The sequence below is a fragment of the Chiloscyllium plagiosum genome, unplaced genomic scaffold, assembly GCF_037043375.1.
Source record: "Chiloscyllium plagiosum isolate Xiang-an unplaced genomic scaffold, Cpla_swu_hap1 HiC_scaffold_20, whole genome shotgun sequence".
In the NCBI taxonomy this organism is placed as follows: domain Eukaryota; kingdom Metazoa; phylum Chordata; class Chondrichthyes; order Orectolobiformes; family Hemiscylliidae; genus Chiloscyllium; species Chiloscyllium plagiosum.
The window spans coordinates 28,615,279-28,636,778 of record NW_028270158.1 but is presented as its reverse complement, the minus strand read 5'-3'; the positions used below and the strand labels follow the sequence as shown (position 1 = coordinate 28,636,778).

At 39.8% G+C, this 21,500-nt stretch overlaps 2 protein-coding genes across 11 annotated transcripts in view; one reads left to right on the top strand and one right to left on the bottom strand.

Moving 5' to 3' along the window:
• The first annotated feature begins 371 nt into the window (after positions 1-371).
• On the top strand, positions 372-18,671 carry bricd5 (BRICHOS domain containing 5). The gene is made up of 6 exons (XM_043711764.2): positions 372-556; positions 1,083-1,223; positions 3,077-3,214; positions 7,501-7,608; positions 17,527-17,671; positions 18,112-18,671. Exons 1-6 carry the CDS (start codon positions 506-508, stop codon positions 18,204-18,206), a joined length of 678 nt encoding a protein of 225 aa, XP_043567699.2. The 5' UTR covers positions 372-505; the 3' UTR covers positions 18,207-18,671.
• mlst8 (MTOR associated protein, LST8 homolog (S. cerevisiae)) overlaps positions 18,665-21,500 on the bottom strand; it is an 80,079-nt gene continuing 77,243 nt past the window's right edge. For all 10 annotated transcript variants that reach the window (XM_087997753.1, XM_087997749.1, XM_087997754.1 and 7 more), the window contains one exon: positions 18,665-20,223. In XM_087997753.1, coding sequence (XP_087853879.1) covers positions 20,105-20,223 — 119 coding nt within the window. In that variant the 3' untranslated portion in view covers positions 18,665-20,104. The remainder of the gene's footprint in view (positions 20,224-21,500) is intronic.

The window sequence follows — 21,500 nt, the reverse complement described above, 5'->3', positions numbered from 1 at the left end:
GTTTTGTTTCTATTCCTCCTCTCCTGGAGACACATATTGCAATACTGTTCAGATACAGAAACTCAAGGAAGCATAATAAAGGTTCTCTTAGATATACCTGCACATGTTCCAACCCCTTTCAGATACACCAAACATTCTCTCCCTTCGATTTAAACTCCTTTTACATCTGAACTTATTCTAACTGCTATCAGTGACTGTGTCATTGTCCACCTGAACAGACCTGAACACCCCTCACATTCTTGAACATGCTCTTGTATCTCAGAGACTCTCTGGCACCTACTGCTCTCTGGCTCCTGTCGTGATACTGGCATTCTTCAGTGCTCTCCTTATTGTTGCTCCATCAGACCTGGCATCAGGTTGCAGTCCTTGGCTCAAACAAGCTGAGGCTCGGGAAAGGGAAGGGAATTCAGCCACAGAGGTTTCGGCTCCATCACAAAGTGTCGATGTCCACTGCAGCAGCAGGAGCCAGAAAGGAGAGGGCAATTGCAGGCAGCATTCTCAAAGTATGGAGAGAAGCAGCAGAATTGTGAATACCCTGAAAGGTGTATTCCCATTTGTAAGTATTAAGTATCAGTGACGTTCTAAGATATGCTGTTGCTTTAAATTGGTTGTAGAAGGGGGGTGGCGGTGGGGCACAGGAAGGAGAGATTTTCTTCAAGTACAACATGCAATACGTGACAAGCAACATCATAGGTTGGCTGAGCTGAAGAGAAACTCCAGTGAGTAGTTTCTTTCATAGCTGCCAGTTTTATTATTTCAGAACCCTTGGACTTTAATATCAAGGTTTAGATTGAATGTTCAATCACAAGGGACTGTAGCAAGTTTTGCAGAAGCTGATACTCTACAATGGGCTGGGTCCTCATTCACTTTCGAATTTTAATTCTGACTGAGACTCGAGTTTGTCCAGCATCAAAAGAAGAATTCCTTTCTGAATAGGTCAGAGACCTCAGAGAAACTCCATTTCCTTTCCATTCATGCAATTCAGAAAATAATTCTACCTGATTCAATTGAACGTGAGTGCAAGTTGTGCCAGTCTGCAGATCCAACATTCAAGCTCTTCCCTCTTTACATTGTTCCCTCAGCAAATACAAGCAGATTCCATAGGAACTCAAGCCAGGATGAGACTGCGCATCTTATCGGGAGCTTTCGTCTTGCTGGTTGTGGCTGCAGTTATTGGGGTCTCAGCTGTGGGCATCCTGAGTCTGAGAGGAAGCAACCAACAGGTAAGCTAAACGCTCATCCTCACTCACTGCCTGACCCCAAATCTCAGGTCAATAAGCAAGTTTGAAAAGTGGAAAGAAGTTTGAAACCAAATGGGAATTGGCCAGTTTGGAGGTAAATTTCAGATACTGAAGTTCAGGATTTTTGCAACAAACTGGGAATTTTGGAAAGAGCATAAGACTGAACAACCCAAAACTTTAAAATGTGTACTTACAAGCAGCCAGAACACATCTCAAATTCTGACCTATCTGCTGTGTATTTTGGAATCTGTGGTTTTATCTCCAGCCTAGTCTTTTCACTCTGACATAACATTTCATAAACCAAGGTCACCTGACCCCAGCAAAAATAAAAATGCATTTCCATTTTAGTTAATGGTTAAAGTTGATTCAAGTCATACAGGAGACAACACTAAGAGGACTTATAGATATTGCTTTTAACTGTAATTCTTTTAGATTATACTTTTGTTTTTTCTAACATTTGTGGGCCGTTTCATGTATTTCTAGCATTAGCTCTGCTAAATAAAGATGTTGTTAATATTTCAAGGTGTTTAAATTGAATTCAAAATGTCAAAGTTTGATGGATTCCCTGGGTTGGTCCCAGTCTCTGAATTATGAGTGCAGCAAAGAAAGAACTTTCTTTGATAAAAAGCTATTACAATCCAAAATACCCTACATCCAATAAAATATCCAACGTTGGAAATTCTACTGCAAATTTGCCAGTAGCAAGCTCTCATAAACAACAATGAAGTTAATGTCCAGGTAGTCTGTTTTTAATTATCCTGGTGAAGACTGGACCACCAGGAAAATTCTACCATTTGAATTACTGTGGTGCAGTGTTTTACGTTGACCCAAGAGAACAGATGAGGTTGTAGAGTCGTAAACTTATACAGCATGGAAACAGACCCTTCGGTCCAGCTCGCCTGCACCGACCAGATAGCCTAACATGACATAGTCCCATTTGCCAGCACTTGGCCCTTATCCCTCTGATCTCTTTTTATTCATGTACACATCCAGATGCCTTTTAAATGCTGTAATTGTATATGCCTCCACCACCTCCTCTGGTAATTTAGTCTGTACACGCACCACCTGCTGCGTGAAGAAGTTGCCCTTCAAGTCCCTTTTAAATCTTTCTCCACGTTAAACCTATGCCCTCTAGTTTGGATCCCCCTACCTTAGGAATAGACCTTGGCTACTCATCCTACCATGCCCCTCGTGATTTTATAAATCTCTGTAAGGTCGCTCTTCAGTCTCCAACACTCCATGGAAAAAACCGTCAGCCTGTTTATCCTATCCCTATCACTCCAACCTTTCAATCCTGGCAAAGTCCTTGTAAATCTTTCCTGAACTCTTTCAAATTTAACAATCTTTTGTTTAGTATGTGTCCAGTGCTGGTTTTTTGCTTTAAAATCCCATTCAAATTTGCAGCTCCAACAGTGCAGTATTCACCTGACAGTGAACTGGAATGTTAGCCAACATTTAACAATGAAATCTCTACAATGAGGCTTAGACACACAGCCTACTCCGTGACAGGCAAGTGTTCTAGCCAATGTACCACAACTGGCACCTTGGTTTTATAGGTAAGCCAATCAGCTGGATTCGTCATGCTTAGTATTCACCTACAATTGTCCTGTTCATGTGGCAAACACATAGTAATGTAAACATTCATGTACAGTACATACACTCGGATAAACTGTTTCTTCCTGTGTACATTTGCATTATCCAAGTCAACCTCTCTTCCTCTGTCCAATAAAATTTCTATGTTGTCATGTCTGCTGAAATTCAGTGAAACCAAGAGGAGATCGTAGTCACTACAGGTTGTCGCTGGTTTTAATATACACATTTCTGCCTCTCCTTAGGTTGTTCAGATTACATTTCATGATGTGCAGGGTGCTATGGTCAGTCAGTCAGCGGTTGTAAACAAGGAAGAGGATCTGGTAACGTTCCATATAATGGACAGGAACCACACAGCAGTAGTGCTGTTTGACAGTAAGAATGTAAGTAAGGGGCTGGTATGGCTCCAGTATGTTTTCTAAATTAATTATGAGTTGCTGCTGAGGTCTCTCTCAGCCAAATCTCAGGTTGCATTTGTAGTGGCTTCATCTCAATACAATTGCATTTATTATGTGTTTATGGATTATGTTTCACTTAACCTGCTTTTCATTTAAATTCTTGTAATCTCATCAGCATATCCTTCCCTTGTTTCCATCATGTACTTAGCTAGTTGCCCCTTGTATTATATGCTTCACTACTATTTCAATCCAACCACTCCATGTGGCATATTGACCACTCTCCAGATAAAGAAGTTTCATCTGAACACATTATTGGATTTTTTTTATTAGTGACTGTTACATAATTACTGACCCCCTTTGGGATGGAAAACTTGGAAACCTGTGGGTTTCCTCCATTCTGTGGCATTTTAGTCCCACAGACTGCTACTTTTCTCAGTAAGATTTCACCTGTCCCCTCGTGGAGAGCTTCTTAGGGCAAACAACCGCTGGATTACATGTGGGGAGGGGGAGAGCTTGGGAGGTACTCCTGCTCCATCCAGCTTCCATATACTTAACATCTCCCCCAATATTGTCCCTACCTCAGCAAACCGTCCCTCATCAAAGTAGATTGTCTCCCCATCCTTTATCTTATATCTGTTAAACCTGAAAATTGTTAGGTTTAAGATTTTAAAAATGTTACTATCTCCCCAAGCCGATCCCATTAACATTTGGGTCCTAAAACATATCCCACAACTTCATACTTTTGTAACTTCTGATACATCATGAGACAACTGCAAATATTACAAAACATTTAAAATTATCCTCTTAGTAAAATGTCATAAAATGATGATGATAATCTTAATAAAGACACTGGACCCATGGATAATTGACAACATAAGGAACCAGGAGAAAGTGAGACAACATTGACTTCACCAGTTTCCAAATCTTCCCTCCCCCACCTCATCCCAGATCCAACCCTCCAACTCAGCACTGCCCTCTTGACCTGTCCTGCCTGTCCATCTTCCTTCCCACCTATCTGCTCCATCCTCCCCATCGACCTATCACAATTATTCCCCACCTGCATCCACCTATTGCCTTCCCAGGTATCTTCCCCCTCCCCCCACATCCCTATTTATCTCTCAGCCCCTTTTCCCCTCCACATTCCTGAAGAAGATCATATGCCTAAAACTTCAACTCTCCTGCTCCTCAGATGTTGCCTAACCTGCTGTGCTTTTCCAGTGCTACACTTTTCAACATAAGGAACCAGTCAGAAATTAGTAGGAGGTAACATCAGTCAATGCCCATCACCCTTGAGAGCTAATTAGAGACTGATCTTGCACTTAGAGTCATAGAGATGTACTACCTATTACACTCACCCAACCCAAAATCAATAAGTATGCAATGATGAAATTAACCATGCTGTGGATTGTGGTTTGGAAAGAGTTAACACTCAACAACTTTCAGTCACCGAGGCATGCAAGAAGTTCGAAGTTATCCTGCTGGCCAACAGGGGCATTGGAGAGAAACCAGATACCATGTTGACTTGAACTCTAACTTGAACCAGCAAGGAACAGCTACAGTGTGCCCATAAAGTTGGTGTCCTGCTTTAATAGGTATTATGTAAAATTTCCTGAGTTACAGCACTAGACTTACTCATGTTACTTCAATATGGTTGAAGTCTCAAATGAGCAAATTAATATGGAAATTTGACTTTAAGTAATAAGATCTATAACTTACCAATTGGGTTGCTGCTGCACCTCTGAGCAGCAACAGAATATCCAAACCTTGATTTTTGCTGGTGAGTTTGACCTCTCATATGTGATGCAGAACTATTGCACTAGTTAATGTGCAACCTGGGAAGGCAATAGGTGGATGCAGGTGGGGAATAATTGTGATAGGTCGATGGGGAGGATGGAGCAGATAGGTGGGAAGGAAGATGGACAGGCAGGACAGGTCAAGAGGGCAGTGCTGAGTTGGAGGGTTGGATCTGGGATGAGGTGGGGGAGGGAAGATTTGGAAACTGGTGAAGTCAATGTTGTCTCACTTTCTCCTGGTTCCTTATGTTGTCAATTATCCATGGGTCCAGTGTCTTTATTAAGATTATCATCATCATTTTATGACATTTTACTAAGAGGATAATTTTAAATGTTCTGTACCTCTTTGTTAAAGAAAAAGGGAGGTTTATGCAGTCAGAATCTAAAGATTAATATTCTCGAGCTCATTTCTCAATTCTTACTTAGGAGTATGGAAAAGTTCCCATTAAATCACTGATCATTTACCTTTCCTGAGAGCTCTCTGCTTTGTGATTTTACTTTGAAGTAAAACCAATACAGACAATCAGAAAGTAGTAATATAAAGATACAGGTTTTTACAGTCTTGAGATGGGAATAAGCTCGACAGAGGTCTCAGCATTGCAGATGTAACTCTAAAACATTAATGGTCTTTACTCTGTTCATAATCCCATAGCGCTTTTTTTTGTCAAATGAAGCTAAGCAAAATCACATGATATTACAGTACCAAAGATCTGCATTGGCTATAGAACATAGAACAGTATAGCATAGTACAGGCCCTTCGGCCCTCAATGTCGCACCAACCTTTTATCCTACTCTAAAGATCAAAGTAACCTACATACCCTTCATTTTACCATCTTCCATGTGCCTATCCAAGAGTCGCTTAAATATCCCTAACGTATCTGACTCTACTCCCACTGTTGGTAGTGCATTCCACGCACCCACCACTCTCTGTGTAAAGAACTGACATCTCCCCTAAACTTTCTTCTAATCACCTTAAAATTATGCCCCCTTGTGATAGCCATTTCTGCCACGGGAAAACGTATCTGATTATTCATTCTATCTCTGCCTCTCGTCATCTTGTACACCTCTATTAAGTCACCTCGCATCCTTCTTTGCTCCAATGAGAAAAGCCCTAGCTGCCTCAACCTTTCTTCATAAGACATGCTCTCTGTACAGGCAGCATGCTGCTAAATCTCCTCTGCACCCTCTCTAAAGCTTCCACATTCTTCCTAGAATGAGGCAACCAGAACTGAACACAAGTGTGGTCTAACCAGGGCTCTATACGGCTGCAGCATAACCTCGTGGCTTTTAAATTCAATCCCCCTGCTAATGAAAGCCAATATACCATGCATCTTCTTAACAACCCTATCAATTTGGCTGGCAACTTTGAGGGATCTATGGACATGGACCCCAAGATTTCTCTGTTCCTTCACACTGCCAAGAATCTTGCCTTTAACCCTGTAATCTGCATTCAAATTCAACATTCTAAAATGAATCAAGTTGAACTCCATCTGCCACCTGTCAACCCATTTTTGCATCCTATGAATGTCCCTTTGCAACCTACATCAGTCCTCCACACTATCCACCACTCCACCAACCTTTGTGTCATCGGCAAACTTCCTAACCCATCTTTCCACTTCCTCATCCAAATTATTTATAAAAGTCACCAAGATCGCTGCGGAACACCACTGGCCACCAAGCTCCAGGCTGAATACTTTCCATCAACTACCATTCTCCGTCTTCTATGGGCCAGCCAATTCTATATCCAGACAGCCAAATTTCCCTGTATCCCATGCCTCTTTACCATGGGGAACCTTATCAAATGCCTTGCTAAAATTCATGTACACCATATCCACTGCTTTACTTGATCAATGTGTTTGTCACATCCTCAAAAAATTCAGTAAGGCTTGTGAGGCATGACCTGCCCCTCACAAAGCTAACCTGACTATGGTTTTCCAAGTAATCATAAATCCTGTCTCTCAGAATCCTCTCCAATAATTTGCCAACTACAGATGTAAGACTGACGGGTTTGTAATTCCCAGGATTATTCCTATTTCCTTTCTTGAACAAGGGAATAACATTTGCCACCCTCCAATCATTTGGCACAACTCCAGTGGACAGTGAGGATGCAAAGATCATCACCAAAGGCACAGCAATCATTTCCCATAGTAACCTTGGGTATATCCCGTCATGCTTAGGGGACTTATCTATCCTTACATTTTTCAAAGTTTTCAGCATATCCGCCTTCCTAACATCATCCTGTTCGAGCATGTCAGTCTGTTTCACACCTGTAACACTTAAGCAGAATAATAGATAAATGAACGAATATACTTTGATTGTAACTAAACCAAATCAATCATGAAATGTTAGTTTCCCTACCAAACCTACACATAGATTGAGCCTAAAGAAATACATGATACTCTTTCTTTAACTGCACAGTGCTGAAATAAATTATTAGGCTTCTGACATAGACTAACTGATTCTTTGCTTCCTTGGCAGGGTTTAGTTTGTTATCAGCCCGGAGGGGGAAACATCTGTCTAGTTCGAAAAATGTTGGCTGCTGACCAAAAGAATATTCACACTGTCATCACTGCCCAGAAGCATAAGGTATAACGCGGTATGGAGACTCAACAGTTGACACCAAGGTCTCAGCTTCAATTCCATCTTTGGGCGACTGTCTGTGTGGAGTTTACACATTCTCCCCGTGTTTGTGTGGGTGTCCTCCAGGTGCTCCAATTTCCTCCCGCTGTCCAAAGATGTGCAGGCTAAGTGGATTAGCATTGGTAAACGAGTGGTTATGAGGATAGGATGGGGGGGGGGGGGGGGTAGGTCTGGGAGGGATGCTGCTCAGAAGTTTGGTGTAAACTCGATGGGCCAAATGGCCTGCTTCCACACTGTAGGGATTCTATGAAAGCAATATTTACATCTCCCAAAACATAGCCCAAATCAGAACAGCTTCGTGGAGCAACAGAAACAACATGTTCCAAATAGTTCTCAGATGTGTCCATGTGCTGTGATAATAACATTGTCTGGACAAAAAGAGCAAATAAACTGTTTAGCTTTGATCAGCTGAGGACTTATCAACCTTAGAGGTATAGTCATAGAGATGAACAGCACGGAAACAGACTCTTCAGTCCAACTCATCCATGCCAACCAGATAGCCTAAATTAATCTAGTCCCATCTGCCAGCACTTGGCCCATATCTCTCATACAACTCATTTCATACAAGCACCACCTTTTGCATGAAAAATTTGCCCTTTAGGTCCCTTTTAAATCTTTCCCCCTCACCCTAAACTTAAGCCCTCTTATTCTGGACTCCCCTAACCCAGGGAAAAGACCTTGTCTATTTACCCTATCCATGTCCCTCATGATTTTATAAACCTTTATAAGGTCACCCCTTAATTTTGCAGAACAGTTGGGAAAAAAAACGATGTAACAGCAAAGATACTGAGCATACTTTTCCATAGCTGACTGAGAAACAGGAATTGTGACAAAATTGTGAGCAGCAAATATGACAAAAGGGAAATAACTAAAAAAGACATAGTCCATCAACAAAAACTGACAAAGATGCTCAATGGTTGACTAAAAAAATTAACAATGGTACCAAATGGAAAGAAAAGAATGGTGCAATGCTGCAATCTAAATGGTATGACAGAATAAAAGGAAAAAATTTAGAACTCGGCAAAGGATGACAAATGAAATAGAGAGATAAATTAGAATAAGATTAAACTAGCAAGAAATATTAGAACAGACAGTAGGAGTTTCCAAAAGTGTACAAAAAGGAGGAGAGTAGGTAAAGTTCGTAAATGAGACTTGAAAATTAATAACAGCCAATAAGGAAATGGCAGAGATTTTGAGCAACTGTTGTTTATATCTGTTTTCATAACTGAAGGCAATAAAAGCATCAACCTATAATAGAAAATCAAGGAGTAAAAGGGAGGGAGGAATCTAAAACAATCTCTGTCACAAAGAGATGAAGTATTAGTAAAACTGCAAGTCTGAAGGCTGACATGTCCCCAATCCTGATCGCCTTCATCCTAACATCTTAAAGAAATGGTTATTGTAGTAGTGAATGCATTGGTTATAATCTTCCAAAATTTCCTTAATCTGGAACGGCTCCAGTAGATTGCAAATGGAAAACTGCAAATGTAGCACTCCTCTGCAGGAAAGGAGTGATACAAAAAGCAGTTACCCTAACATCTCCTATTGGGAAAAATGCTGGAATTCTTGATTATGTAAGAAGCAGCAGGAATTTAGATAACCAAGCAGGATCATCAGGGTTTTATGAAGGGGAAATCATATTTGAGAAATTTATTGAAATCTTTGAAGCTATTACACAGGTTTATAAAGAGAAACAAGCACATGTAGTTTCTTTGGGATTCCAAAAAGCATTCAATAACATATCACATAAAAGAAAATACAGAAGCTAAGAACTCATGGTGATGTGGGTAATATGTTAGCATGGATAGTTTATTGGTTAACTGATTGCAAAGAATCAGGATAAATGTGTGATTTTCAGATTGATAAAATATTGACATAACTTGTATGGTGTCACAGGTATTAGGGAATAAGCCTCAACCATCCACAATCAATGTGAAGGTGTATTTTAGGCAAATTTGCTGATGATTTAAAGATAGATAGGAAAGCAAGTCGTCAGGAGAACATGAAGAGTGTACAAATGGTGAGAGAAGTGAGTGGGTAAAATTGACAGACGAAAAATATTGTGGGAAAACGAGAGGTGGTCAACTTTGAAAGCAAACAAAATGGCAGAATATTACTTAAATGAAGAGTCTCTACATCTGAGTCGCTCATATCTAAATCATAAAGTTAGCATGCAGGTACAGCAAGTGATTAGGAAGACAAATTGAATGTGGCCTTTCTTGCAAAAGACTGAAGTATAAAAACAGAGACATTTCACCAACTTGTACAGGGAACTGGTGAGAACACACCTTGAATACTGTGTGCAGTTTTGGTCTCCTTATTTAGGGGAATATATACTTGACTTTGAGTTGGTTTGCTTGGTTGATCACTGCTATGAGTAAATGCTGAAGTTGAACCTTTACTCATTGGAATTTGGAAGAATAAGAAATGATCTTAATTAAACATATTAAGATTCTGAGAGGTCTTAACAGGGTACTGAGAAAATGTTTTTCCTTTTGGGTTTGTCCACAACAAATGACAGCTTCAGAATTGTTGCAGAATAGGCTCAAGAATTGAAAGGCCAACTCTTACTTTTATTTCATGTGCTGTGAAAATCAGATTCTGAAGTTATTAAAAGTGTATGATTGACAATTTATCCTTACAGGGGATTTTAAAAAATTATTAGTCGGAAGCAGGAACACTGATCCATAGCCTTCCGGTTTTCTTTAATGTCAGCGATACGTACTGTATTTAATTTGGGGTCGCTGGCAAGAAGCCCAAGTAACTCAATACAAGTCAATAATATCTTTGAAATCCATCTGTAGTTTGAAGTGAAACCATAAATGAGGACTGAGCAGGCTCACAGGAGTTTCTACTTAGACATCTGCAACATACAGAATTTACATGGACAGCGCAGTTGCAGAATGTGCACAAGTGCTAAAAGACACTTCTTATAAGAAATAGGACAATGAATACTTAAGAAATATATTAATATTCTTATAGACCTGGACATCAAATTCATTAAAAGTTGAAAATTGTTGCCCATTAAAACAGATCATTGCAGCCAGTAAGCAGAATTTGCCCTGAGTATTTCTGGTGGTGGGCTAAGGCCCAGAATGAAATGCATCCCTTCATGAGTGGCCTTGGATTTAACACAAAACCTGCTTTGTTCCACTCTTTCTGTAAAAGTTGTAGGACTAATGTGGAATGCTGCGCTGAAACATCATCTCAGTTCACATCTCCAAGTTGATTCTAGTCATGCTTTTACACAGACTTCCCATCATCGAGGAAAATTAGGTTCCAATAAAGTGCAGATTACTCACTTGTATCTGGAGGAGTCATTAAATATTCTCCTATCCTCTTCTGTCAGTACTGACCATTTCTGGAATACAGTTCCACAGGTTCCAGTAAACTTGCCTAAGCAACTATTTTTCATTAGTGACCCCAGACTGAGCTGGTGAATTATGATGAGGAGTCACAGCATGCGTGATCAGAGCATTGCCTGATTTCCACTCCAGCAGATGACCATGTACATTCATTTTCTTCCTGTCTAATTTAAAGTCACTAAAGCCATTGTGCACAACCGTTCTCCATCTGAGTAGAGTTAATTTAGCACCAATAAGGAATCAAACCTTCTATAGTTCTGCTTAAAGCATTTCACTTACTATGAAGTGTTTGTTAGTTACTCATGAGTTTTGTAAAATTATATGCTCACATGTTCAGAGTTTGCAATCATTCATCCTGTGTAAATTGCATTTCTTCTGCAGTTCATTTCCTTTAAAAAATAATTTCTTTTATTTCTCTCTTTCTTTGTTGGGAATTCCTTTCTCCAATGATCTTATACATTCCATCTCAGTCTGTTGAATGGTCAAATGGAGAACATGGTTTATGTTCAAGACGTCTGTCTTGCACTAGTGAAAGAGGTGGTCAGCGCAGGCAAGATCAAAGAGTGAAATTAAGATTGTGAAATTTTATACATCTTAAATTATGTACTATTTGCAGCACAGTATTTTCAGTCATACACACGTGTGTATACACACACACACACACATGTACAGGACTACACACTCATCATCTTTCAGTCATGCACAGGTCATTCAGAAACCACAAATTGATTAGTCATAGAGCTGTACAGCACGGAAACAGATCCTTTAGTCCAACACGTCCATGCTGACCTTGTATCCTAAATTAATCTAGTCCCATTTGTCAGTATTTAGCCCATATCCCTCTAAACCCTGCCTATTTATTTACCCATTCAGTTGCCTTACAAATATTATGATTTGGAGGAGCCAGTATTGGCTGGGTTGGACAAAATTAAAAATCACACAACACCAGGTTATAATCCAACGGGTTTATTTGGAAGCACTAGCTTTCGCAGTGCTGTTTCTTCCCAAGGTGATGAACACGCAGGGCTGCAAAAGCTAGTGCCTCCAAATAAACCTGTTGGACTATAACCTGGTGTTGTGATTTTTAACTTGTAAATGTTGTAATTGAACCTGCCTCCATGACTTGCTCTGGCAGCTTATTCCATACACACTCCACCCTCTGTGTGAGAAAGTTGCCCCTTAGATCCCTTTTAAATCTTCCCCCCATCACCTTAAACCGATGCCCTCTAGTTTTGGATTCCCATAGAAGATAAAGTCTCACAACTGAACAATAAGATAAACTGATGCTCATGGGATAAAAAAACATGGCCAGGAACAGAACATACACAAGCTATACAGTGTACTGGACATATACAGTGAAGAAACTTTAAAAAGCTAACTGATAAAGGGATGGAACAGTTTGAATGGAAATAGGGAGATGAACCCCATGGTGGGGGGAGGTAGGAATTTGCATACACAAGGATGACTAATAATCAAACGCACGTATTATTGAACCAAGAGCTAATGTGTCAGTGAGCCTTGGTGTGAGGAATGATAAAGGACAGAAAATGGATAGTGGGAACAAGGAGGTCATTTTTCAGGTTATCAGGCTGGTATTAGTGGGTATCACAAGGTATTACTCCAGACACAATTCTTTATAATGTCTATCTGAGATGACGGGATCATGTTTGAAGTTTGCTGATCACACAAAGTTATGTCAGGCAGTAAAATAGGAGGGTGGCAGGGAAAGGCTGGGGAGGGGATTGGACAGGTTCAGTGAGTAAGTAAGCAGGAAATAGACTTTGCAACATCATATAGAGAAATGGGCAGCTTGTTCCTTCTTTTAGACTTGAAAGTGTTTCAGTCTATTCTTGGATTTTTTTAGATGATGATCGTAGTCCTAAATCCAGAAGCAGAAGCCTTTCTCTGTAGCCCAGCAGTTTCCATTATTCACTTGAAAACTTCAATAATCTCTGATCATTTCAGGAATATAACCCTGGATTTGTGACATTTCACTCCCTCGCCATTGAATCTGTGCTGCCCAACTATCATTCTGGTGAATCTGTGCTGCGCTCGAATGGACAGACTCCCAAGTCCCTACTCTTCCTTGTCTTTCCCTATTTATAAAGTCAATATCAGATCTGTGCTATCAATGAAATGGCTGCCATGAACAAACCTTAAATGGCCGACTGACCGACTCCTGCTGAACCTTGGATCATTTATACATTCCTGCACTATAGAAATGTTAATTAGCATTGATGTTGAGAACTCTGTTACAAAGAATGCGTACATTTAATTGGATGAAGTTGCAAATTCCAGGATCTGTTTAGAGTCAGTATCCAGAGAAAGTGTCAGCGCTGTCTGTCTAATTTTCCAAATTTCAAACAGGAAAATATAATTGGAGTATACGAAAGATAACATATCTGGTCAGCCACTGCTGAATTGTAGGTGTTAGGCCTTGTTCAGAACCTGTCACAGAGTTTGAACCTGGAGTCAGACATGTTTCATCCGAAAAACAGGAATTTATCAAATGCCACACTGTTGGACTTAGGCTTCAAATTGTGTGCTGTCTAAAAATTTTTTTAAATGTGGATTTGCAATTAAACAAATCTTCTGAACCCTTAGATACATGTGTGTTGTTTGTACATACTTGTGAGGAAATATGTGTGACAGTGAGGGAGTCTGTTTGACTGTGAAGTGAGAGTGCATGTGAGGGAGTGATAGTGATTGAGGGGGAGTGAGAGTGACTGTGGGGGGGGGGGGGGCGAGAATTTGTGGTTGAGTTTATTTGAATGTAGATTGTATTTGAGTGCGCAAGAGAGGTATGTGTGAAATTGTGTGATTCTGAGAGATGCTGAATGTGTAATTCTCTACATGTGAGTCTGTGTGAGTGCGTGTGGACATGTGTATGACTGAAAGTCTGCAAGTGCACTATAGAATGTTTATGTGTGAACATGTGTCTGTGCAAGAGATTTTGAGTTCCAGTGTGTGTGTGAGTGTGTGTGTGTGTGTGTGTGTGAGAGTGAGAGAGTGAGAGAGTGAGAGAGTGAGAGAGTGAGAGAGTGAGAGAGAGAGAGAGAGAGAGAGAGACTGAGTTAGTGTCTGTGAAAAAGGAACTCCAAAGGGATATTGATATCTTCAATGAAAGGGAAAATCTGACCTAGAGATTCACAGCAAGACTTCTTCACTTTCCAAACATCTCTTGGCAATAACTGGCAATGTATCATTTGTCCTCCTAACTGTTGTCTCTAACATCATGTTAACTTTCTGATATTTGTGTACAACATCACCCCAACCCCCCCCCTGGACAATAATGTTTCACAAATTCTCATCATTTTGAATAGTAACATTCTGTTTTTCTCTTACAGAGAAAATACATAGAGTTACACAGCACAGAAACAGACTCTGGTCCATGCCAACCATAATCCCAATCTAAACTAGTTCCACCTGCATGCACTTGGCCCATTTCCCTCTAAACATTTCTTATTCATGTACTTAACCAGATTTTTTTTAAGTATAATAACTGTACCCATATCCATGGTTAAATAGCTGTAGAATAGAATTGAGAATTACCAAGAAAGCCATTAGAAACTATCACCTAACTATCCAAATATTAATCTGTATTTTCTTAAAATCTTTTATACTTCACCTCAGATTTGATAATTCCTAATTGTCAGCAAATACTTGTGTATACACTGAGTATCAGTTACTGTTGTTAAAATTCAGTTTAAGATAAACACAACAATCCTGGCAGAGGAAAATAACTGTTTCCATTGAGATGTAGTAATCAAGTTGCAGTAGCAATAGAAGATTAATGATAAATGACATAAACCAGACTGATAATGAAGTTTAAAAACAGAAAGAACTGTGGATTCTGTAAATCAGAAACAAAAACAGAAGTTGCTGGAAGGGTCACCAGACCCAAAACATTAACTATGCTTTCTCTTCACAAACCCTGCTGAGCGTTTTTCAACAACTTTTGTTTTTGTTTCTGATAATGAAGTTTAGCAGGGCAACATTCAGATTTCACTATTCCATGGGATCATTCTTAACTCTGACAATTAAACATATGACTTGGTTCCAGCCTTTTAGTGGTTTAATGGAAGATGGTTGTGGAATGACATTGTTGGATTTTGCTCAACTAGGTTAAGGCTTCAATTTAATATTCTTTACAAGTCTTTAAAATGTACAATAGTACAAATATATGTTAATTTTACACAACAATGTAATTGTGACCAGAGTGGAATTGCACACATTATACTGAACAAGGGAACATTGGTGTGGTGTAGTTATAGCCACAAACTCAGAAAGACATATCTTTTCTTTCCCCTCAAAAGGATAATAAATATTTTGAATAATCACAAGCATGATATTAGAGGCAAGAACACAGAAGTTATTTGAGATATAATTGTCTCTCAGTGACCAAGTTAATATAACTGAGGAATGAACTTCAAAAACAGAGTTAACAAGCAGTAAGAGCTGAACTTAACTGAATTGATAAAAAGGATTTTCTTCAGAGAGTGCTGATGCACAAGAGACAGAGATTTCAATGGGAGCACATGCATCAACAGGCTGAACTTCAATATTAGATTTATACTGCTGAAACAATAGAAATTTATGAAAATATTCCACACCATTTCCATGTAGAGGGTGAAGGCTCACATTGACAATGAATAGTGCAGTTCTGACAATGCAATTCAGGGTCAAAGAAAACAGAGAGCTAGATGGGACAATTGGGTGGGAGTTGGTTGCATTGAAAAAATGGTAAGGTGAGGTTGCGAAGAGATTTTACAATGAATATACGCAGAGGAAGGAACCACTTGAGGTTTGTGAAGTTAAGGCCGATAGGGTTACAGTATTTAAATAACAACAATTTATATAAACGTATGAATTTAATGAAAAGACAATTGACCTTTGGTGCAATGAAAAGGTGCATTACAGAACAAACTATGACAATAAGCCACTTAAGGTGATATTAAGTCAGAAACTTCAGAAGTGAAATAGATTTTCATGAGTGACTTAAAGAAGGAAATTGAGGAAGAGTGTTGGAGCAAAATTCTGTCATGCTGGAAATGTGACGTAAACTCAGAAAATGCTGGTAAACTCAGCAGGTGCGGTAGCAACTGTGAAGATTGAAACTGAGCTAACAGAGTTCAATATGACTGGTCCTCAGAACTGAAAAGATTTAGACATGATTGGGAAAGGAAGATGGTAAGGAATTGGTTAGAGAGCAGGCAAGATAACTACAAATGGAACAAAAGGCAAAGGGAGTAGAAGTAGTTGTAATGAAGATTTGGGGCTAAGTGTTAGTAGCAGAAGGAAGCAAACTCTATCAGAAAGAAAAATCACGAAAACAGGGCACAGACTAGCACTAACATAAAGAAACAAAGTAGAGGCCAGAGTTCACGGTCTGAAGTTTAGTTGAATGTTGAATCTAGAGAGTCGTAGAGTTCCTAAATGGGAGATGGATTGTTGTTCCTCAAGCTTGTGCTGGGCTTCACTGAAACACTGCAGCAGGACGACAGAGATGTGAGTATGAGAACAAAGTGGTGAACTAAAGTGGCAAGCAAAGTGGTCACCCAGTTTGTATTTTGTCTCCCCAGTGTAGAGAAGACTGCATTGTGAATAGCAAATACAGCGTTCTAAACTGAAAGAAGCAAAAGTAATGTCCTTTCTTCTGGATGGAGGGTTTAGGGTCATGGACAGTGAACAATGTCTTGACAATAATAGAGGAGGAGAGAAAGGTGGAGAGATAATAGGAAAGAATTCTATAGCTTAGAGCTTAGGCAGCCAAGGTAAAGATACTAATGGGATACATATAGAAAGGATGCATTGAAACTTGAAAGGGTTCAGAAAAGATCTACGAAGATATTGCCAGGGTTGGAGGGTTTAAGCTATGATGAGGGGTTGAATAGGCTGGGGCTATTTTCCTGGAACATTGGAGGCTGAGGGGTGACCTGAAAGACCTGAGGGGTGACCTGAAAGAGTTATAAAACCACGAGGAGCATAGATAGGGTAAATAGATAAGGTATTTTCCCTGGGATGGGCAAAGTCCAAATCTAGGGGGCATAGAATTAGGGTGAGAGGGGAAAGATATAAAAGAGAACTAAGAGGCAACATTTTCATACAGAGGGTAGTGCGCATATGGAATGGAGCTACCAGAGGAAGTAGTGGAGGCTGTTACGATTACAGTATTTAAAAGGCATCTGGATGAGTACATGAATAGGAAGAGTTAGAGGGATATGGGCCATTTATTTAGGATATCTGGTCGGCATGGACGAGTTGGACCAAAGGATCTGCTTCCCCGTTGTATATCTCTATGACTATAAATGGCCAGTTGAGAGCTGCACAGTTATCTCACGAGGGTTTTCGGGTGGAGGAGGTTAGAGACAGAAAAAGGGAAGGCAAATGCTGTGTGAGGATTTCAACAATAAGGACAAAGTATAAGTAACCAATTTATAATGTGGAAAACCTGAACAGTTATACAGAGAAAACATTGATTTCCTTTTAACTTAACCAGCTGTTGCTGCCAAGAAATGAAACCCAATTCTCCAGGGAATATCTTGGAATTCTGAGTAGAAAGAAAGTGGACCCACTGACTTTGGGCGATCATATTGACAGGCTCTGCAATCACACCTCTATTTATTGGCTGCAGAAAAGTAACAGTAAGTGTTGTATTTTTAAAGGGCTTTAACAATTGCAGTGTTATTTTATAAAACACTAAGTATCAGGGTTGGATTAGCTCCTTTTACTTATTTCTGACGAACTCAGAATGTCAGTTGTGTAACTTTCCTTTTGCTCCTTTACATTAAACTCTATTCAATATTGTTCTTGGAGAAGAACATGATGCAGATAATCCATTTAAAGACGCTCTAGCTCAACAAGTAACATAATTTTACTTGTAACTTGTTCAAGTGCCACTGAAGGGAGGTGTTTCATAAATTTTACAATACTGTGTCATGACCTTGTGGTACTGAATCAGCTCTGAAAAGGTGCGGCTATGCTGTATATTCAGTGAATAATTAAAGGTACATTAGTGATCCTAAGAACTGCGCTCCATTTGGCTGCTGATTTTTCTCATAATGCTATCCTTCTGCTTCCACAGGGCCTGCACAGCAACGGCTGATCTACTTCTGCATCGATATCTGTTTTCCAAACAATGTCTGTGTCTCTGTGTGTTTTTACTATCTGCCAGATTAAACATTTCCTGCATTATTTCCTTACATTAACCTTTACGATGAACATAGCTGATTTGTTTTAAAAACAGTGACTTAATTGCTTTTCCCTTACTCTTACAATTCTGATTTCTTTCTTTCCCAATTCTTATTCAAAGCTCCAACTATTAATTAATAAGCTTCAATGCAAGAATAGATAACAACCTATGTATGCCGGGGGGGTTGTTGTTGAAGGGGGGGGAAGTTATTTTTGTTAGCCTGGTTAGTCTGTTGAATACAAAATGTCACTTCTTCCCTATTTCAGAATTAAACTATTTTGATATTGAAGTAGTAGTGGTTAAAAATCAACAAAATTCAAGATTTTACGATGACATCAGAGAACTAGTTTCTTTATAGTGCTTAATGCCATTGCCTATTTGTTACCCAATGTACCTCATCAATTTATATGTTTTTGAGGTTTCCAGAGAAACAATAAAACTGATGAACTCATCATGGATACATCTTTATTGGCATAGTTTATAACATCCAGACATGGGATCACTTCATTGTCAAAGTCTCTAAACTGCACCCATTCACAGAACAAGGGAAGTGGGAGGGTAGAATAAGGCCACTCATTGCAAACTCAGTACTGATATGGAAGAGGTCCTTAATCTGAACCATACATGCAGAATACCAAAAATATATGTGCTCAAAAAAAGTGAGACTGAAAAACGCATGTGCACTTCCTCAATGCTTTTCTTGATCCTGGATCTTTCTAGAGTGTTTTACACCCAAAGGACTTTTGGGTATAGCCACTATTTTAGTTTAGAGAAAAAAGCATCAAATTTGCTTTTGTACACAGTGTATATTGCAAAAATGTTAAATCTGTTCCTCCATAGATGTAATCTGACTAGTGGAGTATTTCTAACATTCTCTGTTTTTATTTCAGATTTCCAGTGTCTTCAGTAATTTACTTATGTGTATGTGCTGAAACTTTACGTGGTTTTAAAACCATACAGTTATTCAGAGACAAAAAAGAAATAAGATTTGCACTTATAGAGTGCCATGTCTCCACAGGCCATTCCAAACATAACAGTTTAATGATAGGATATTATAGATTCTTTCTCCTCTCTCTCAAAAAAGGAAAGCAGCATACAGTCAGGTGTAGAAATAATTTTTATTTGTCTATAATTTTAATGATCTTACTCAGCATCAGGTTAATGTTTAGGGCATTCAATGATTGCACTGTAAACTCATTGGCCTATATTGTCTCAGTGCACAAAATGTTCAATGATTATGCTACTGGCACCAGGTATGCCCACTTCCTGCAAATCAAACAGCTTCCATTCAGGCTCCCACAACAAGTAGGAGTAAAAGCAAACCTGTTCATGCTGGAGTTCTAGAATTTTTGATCAGCTTCTATCAGAACTACTACACAGAAGGAAGTAACAACAGAGAACTTATGCTTTAACATTGCACAAGATATCCTTAATTTGTACCTTCAAAAATACTCACACTGTTGTCACCAATAATAGACTTGTACTTACCAATACTTCCAGTATTAGAAAATTCACAATATACATCTGACTGTCTAGGTTTGGAAGAATAGTATCTAGAATTGTGCTGCTGGACACTTCTTCACCATTCAGGTAGATACTGTGTGAAGGGTTCACTCATCCGTCGCTAACTTTATTGAAACCTTGGTGTCAGAACTGATGCTTCTTGGGCTATTAATAACTGCCTCACAGGTCATGTGATGGTGAGCCTGCCAAAGATGCAACCACAAATGTTCCAGCATTCAGCAACTTAGACTGATCTCACAGAGACTTCCAATGAAAAACTTCAACTGGGAGTTCATTTAAAAAATAGCTTGGAATGGAAAAGGGAATTGGGCAAAGACAGGGATGGAGGTGAGCTGGGAAATAAGCTTTTTTTTGGAAATCTTCAGCCCAGAACGCTGTCATTAAAGGCCAGGCACACGACTGCCTTCTGATGGCCACTGTACTCTCGTTTAATTTCACCTGTCTCCACACACCACAGGCGCGCAAGGTTATCTGAAGAGGCTGTGAGCGAGAAAAATAACATTATTCTTCAGTACGCATAGAATGCTCATCGGCCATCAATTTAGTCTTCTGGATTAAAACATTATAACATACTCTATAAAGGTCTTGAGCTCACTGCTGGATAAAGTCTGTTACCTCAATGGATTTATGCAGAAGTGGGTACGGTAGATAGAACATAGAACAATACAGCACAGAACAGGCCCTTCAGCCCTCAATGTTGAGCTGACCTGTGAACTATTCTCAGCTCGTCCCCCTACACTATCCCAAAATCATCCATGTGCTGATCCAAGGACTGTTTAAATCTCCCTAATGTGGCTGAGTTAACTACATTGGCAGGCAGGGCATTCCATGCCCTTACCATTGTCTGAGTAAATAACCTGCCTCTGACATCTGTCTTAAATCTATCACCCCTCAATTTGTAGTTATGCCCCCTCGTACAAGCTGACGTCCTCATCCTAGGAAAAAGACTTTCACTGTCTACCCTCTGATCATCTTGTATGTCTCTATCAAATCCCCTCTTAGCCTTCTTCTTTCCAATGAGAATAGACTCAAGTCTCTCAGCCTTTCCTCGTAAGACCTTCCTTTCAGACCAGGCAACATCCTGGTAAATCTCCTCTGCACCTTTTCAAATGCTTCCACATCCTTCCCAAAATATGGCGACCAGAACTGTACACAATATTCCAAGTGCGGCCACACCAGCGTTTTGTTCCGTTGCAGCATGATATTGCGGCTCTGGACCTCAATCCCTCTACGAATGAGACCCAACACACCATACGCCTTCTTAACAGCACTATCCACCTGGGTGGCAACTTTCAGGGATCTATGCACATGGACTCCAAGATCCCTCTGCACGTCCACACTTCCAACAATCTTTCCATTGACCCAGTACTCTGCCTTCCTGTTATTCTTCCCAAAGTGCATCACCTCACATTTAGCTGCATTGAACTCCATTTGCCACCTCTCAGCCCAATTCTGCAGTTTATCCAAGTCCCCCTGCAACCTATAACTTTCTTCCAAACTGTTGACTACTCCACCAACTTTAGTGTCATCTGCAAATTTACTAATCCATCCACCTATGCCTGCGTCTCAGTCATTTATAAAAATGACAAACAGCAGTGGTCCCAAAACAGATCCTTGTGGCACACCCACTAGTAACTGGACTCCAGGCTGAATATTTTCCATCAACCACCACTCGCTGCCTTCTTTCAGGAAGCCAATTTCTTATCCAAACTGTTAAATCACCCTGATCCCATGCCTCTGCATTTTCTCCAACAGCC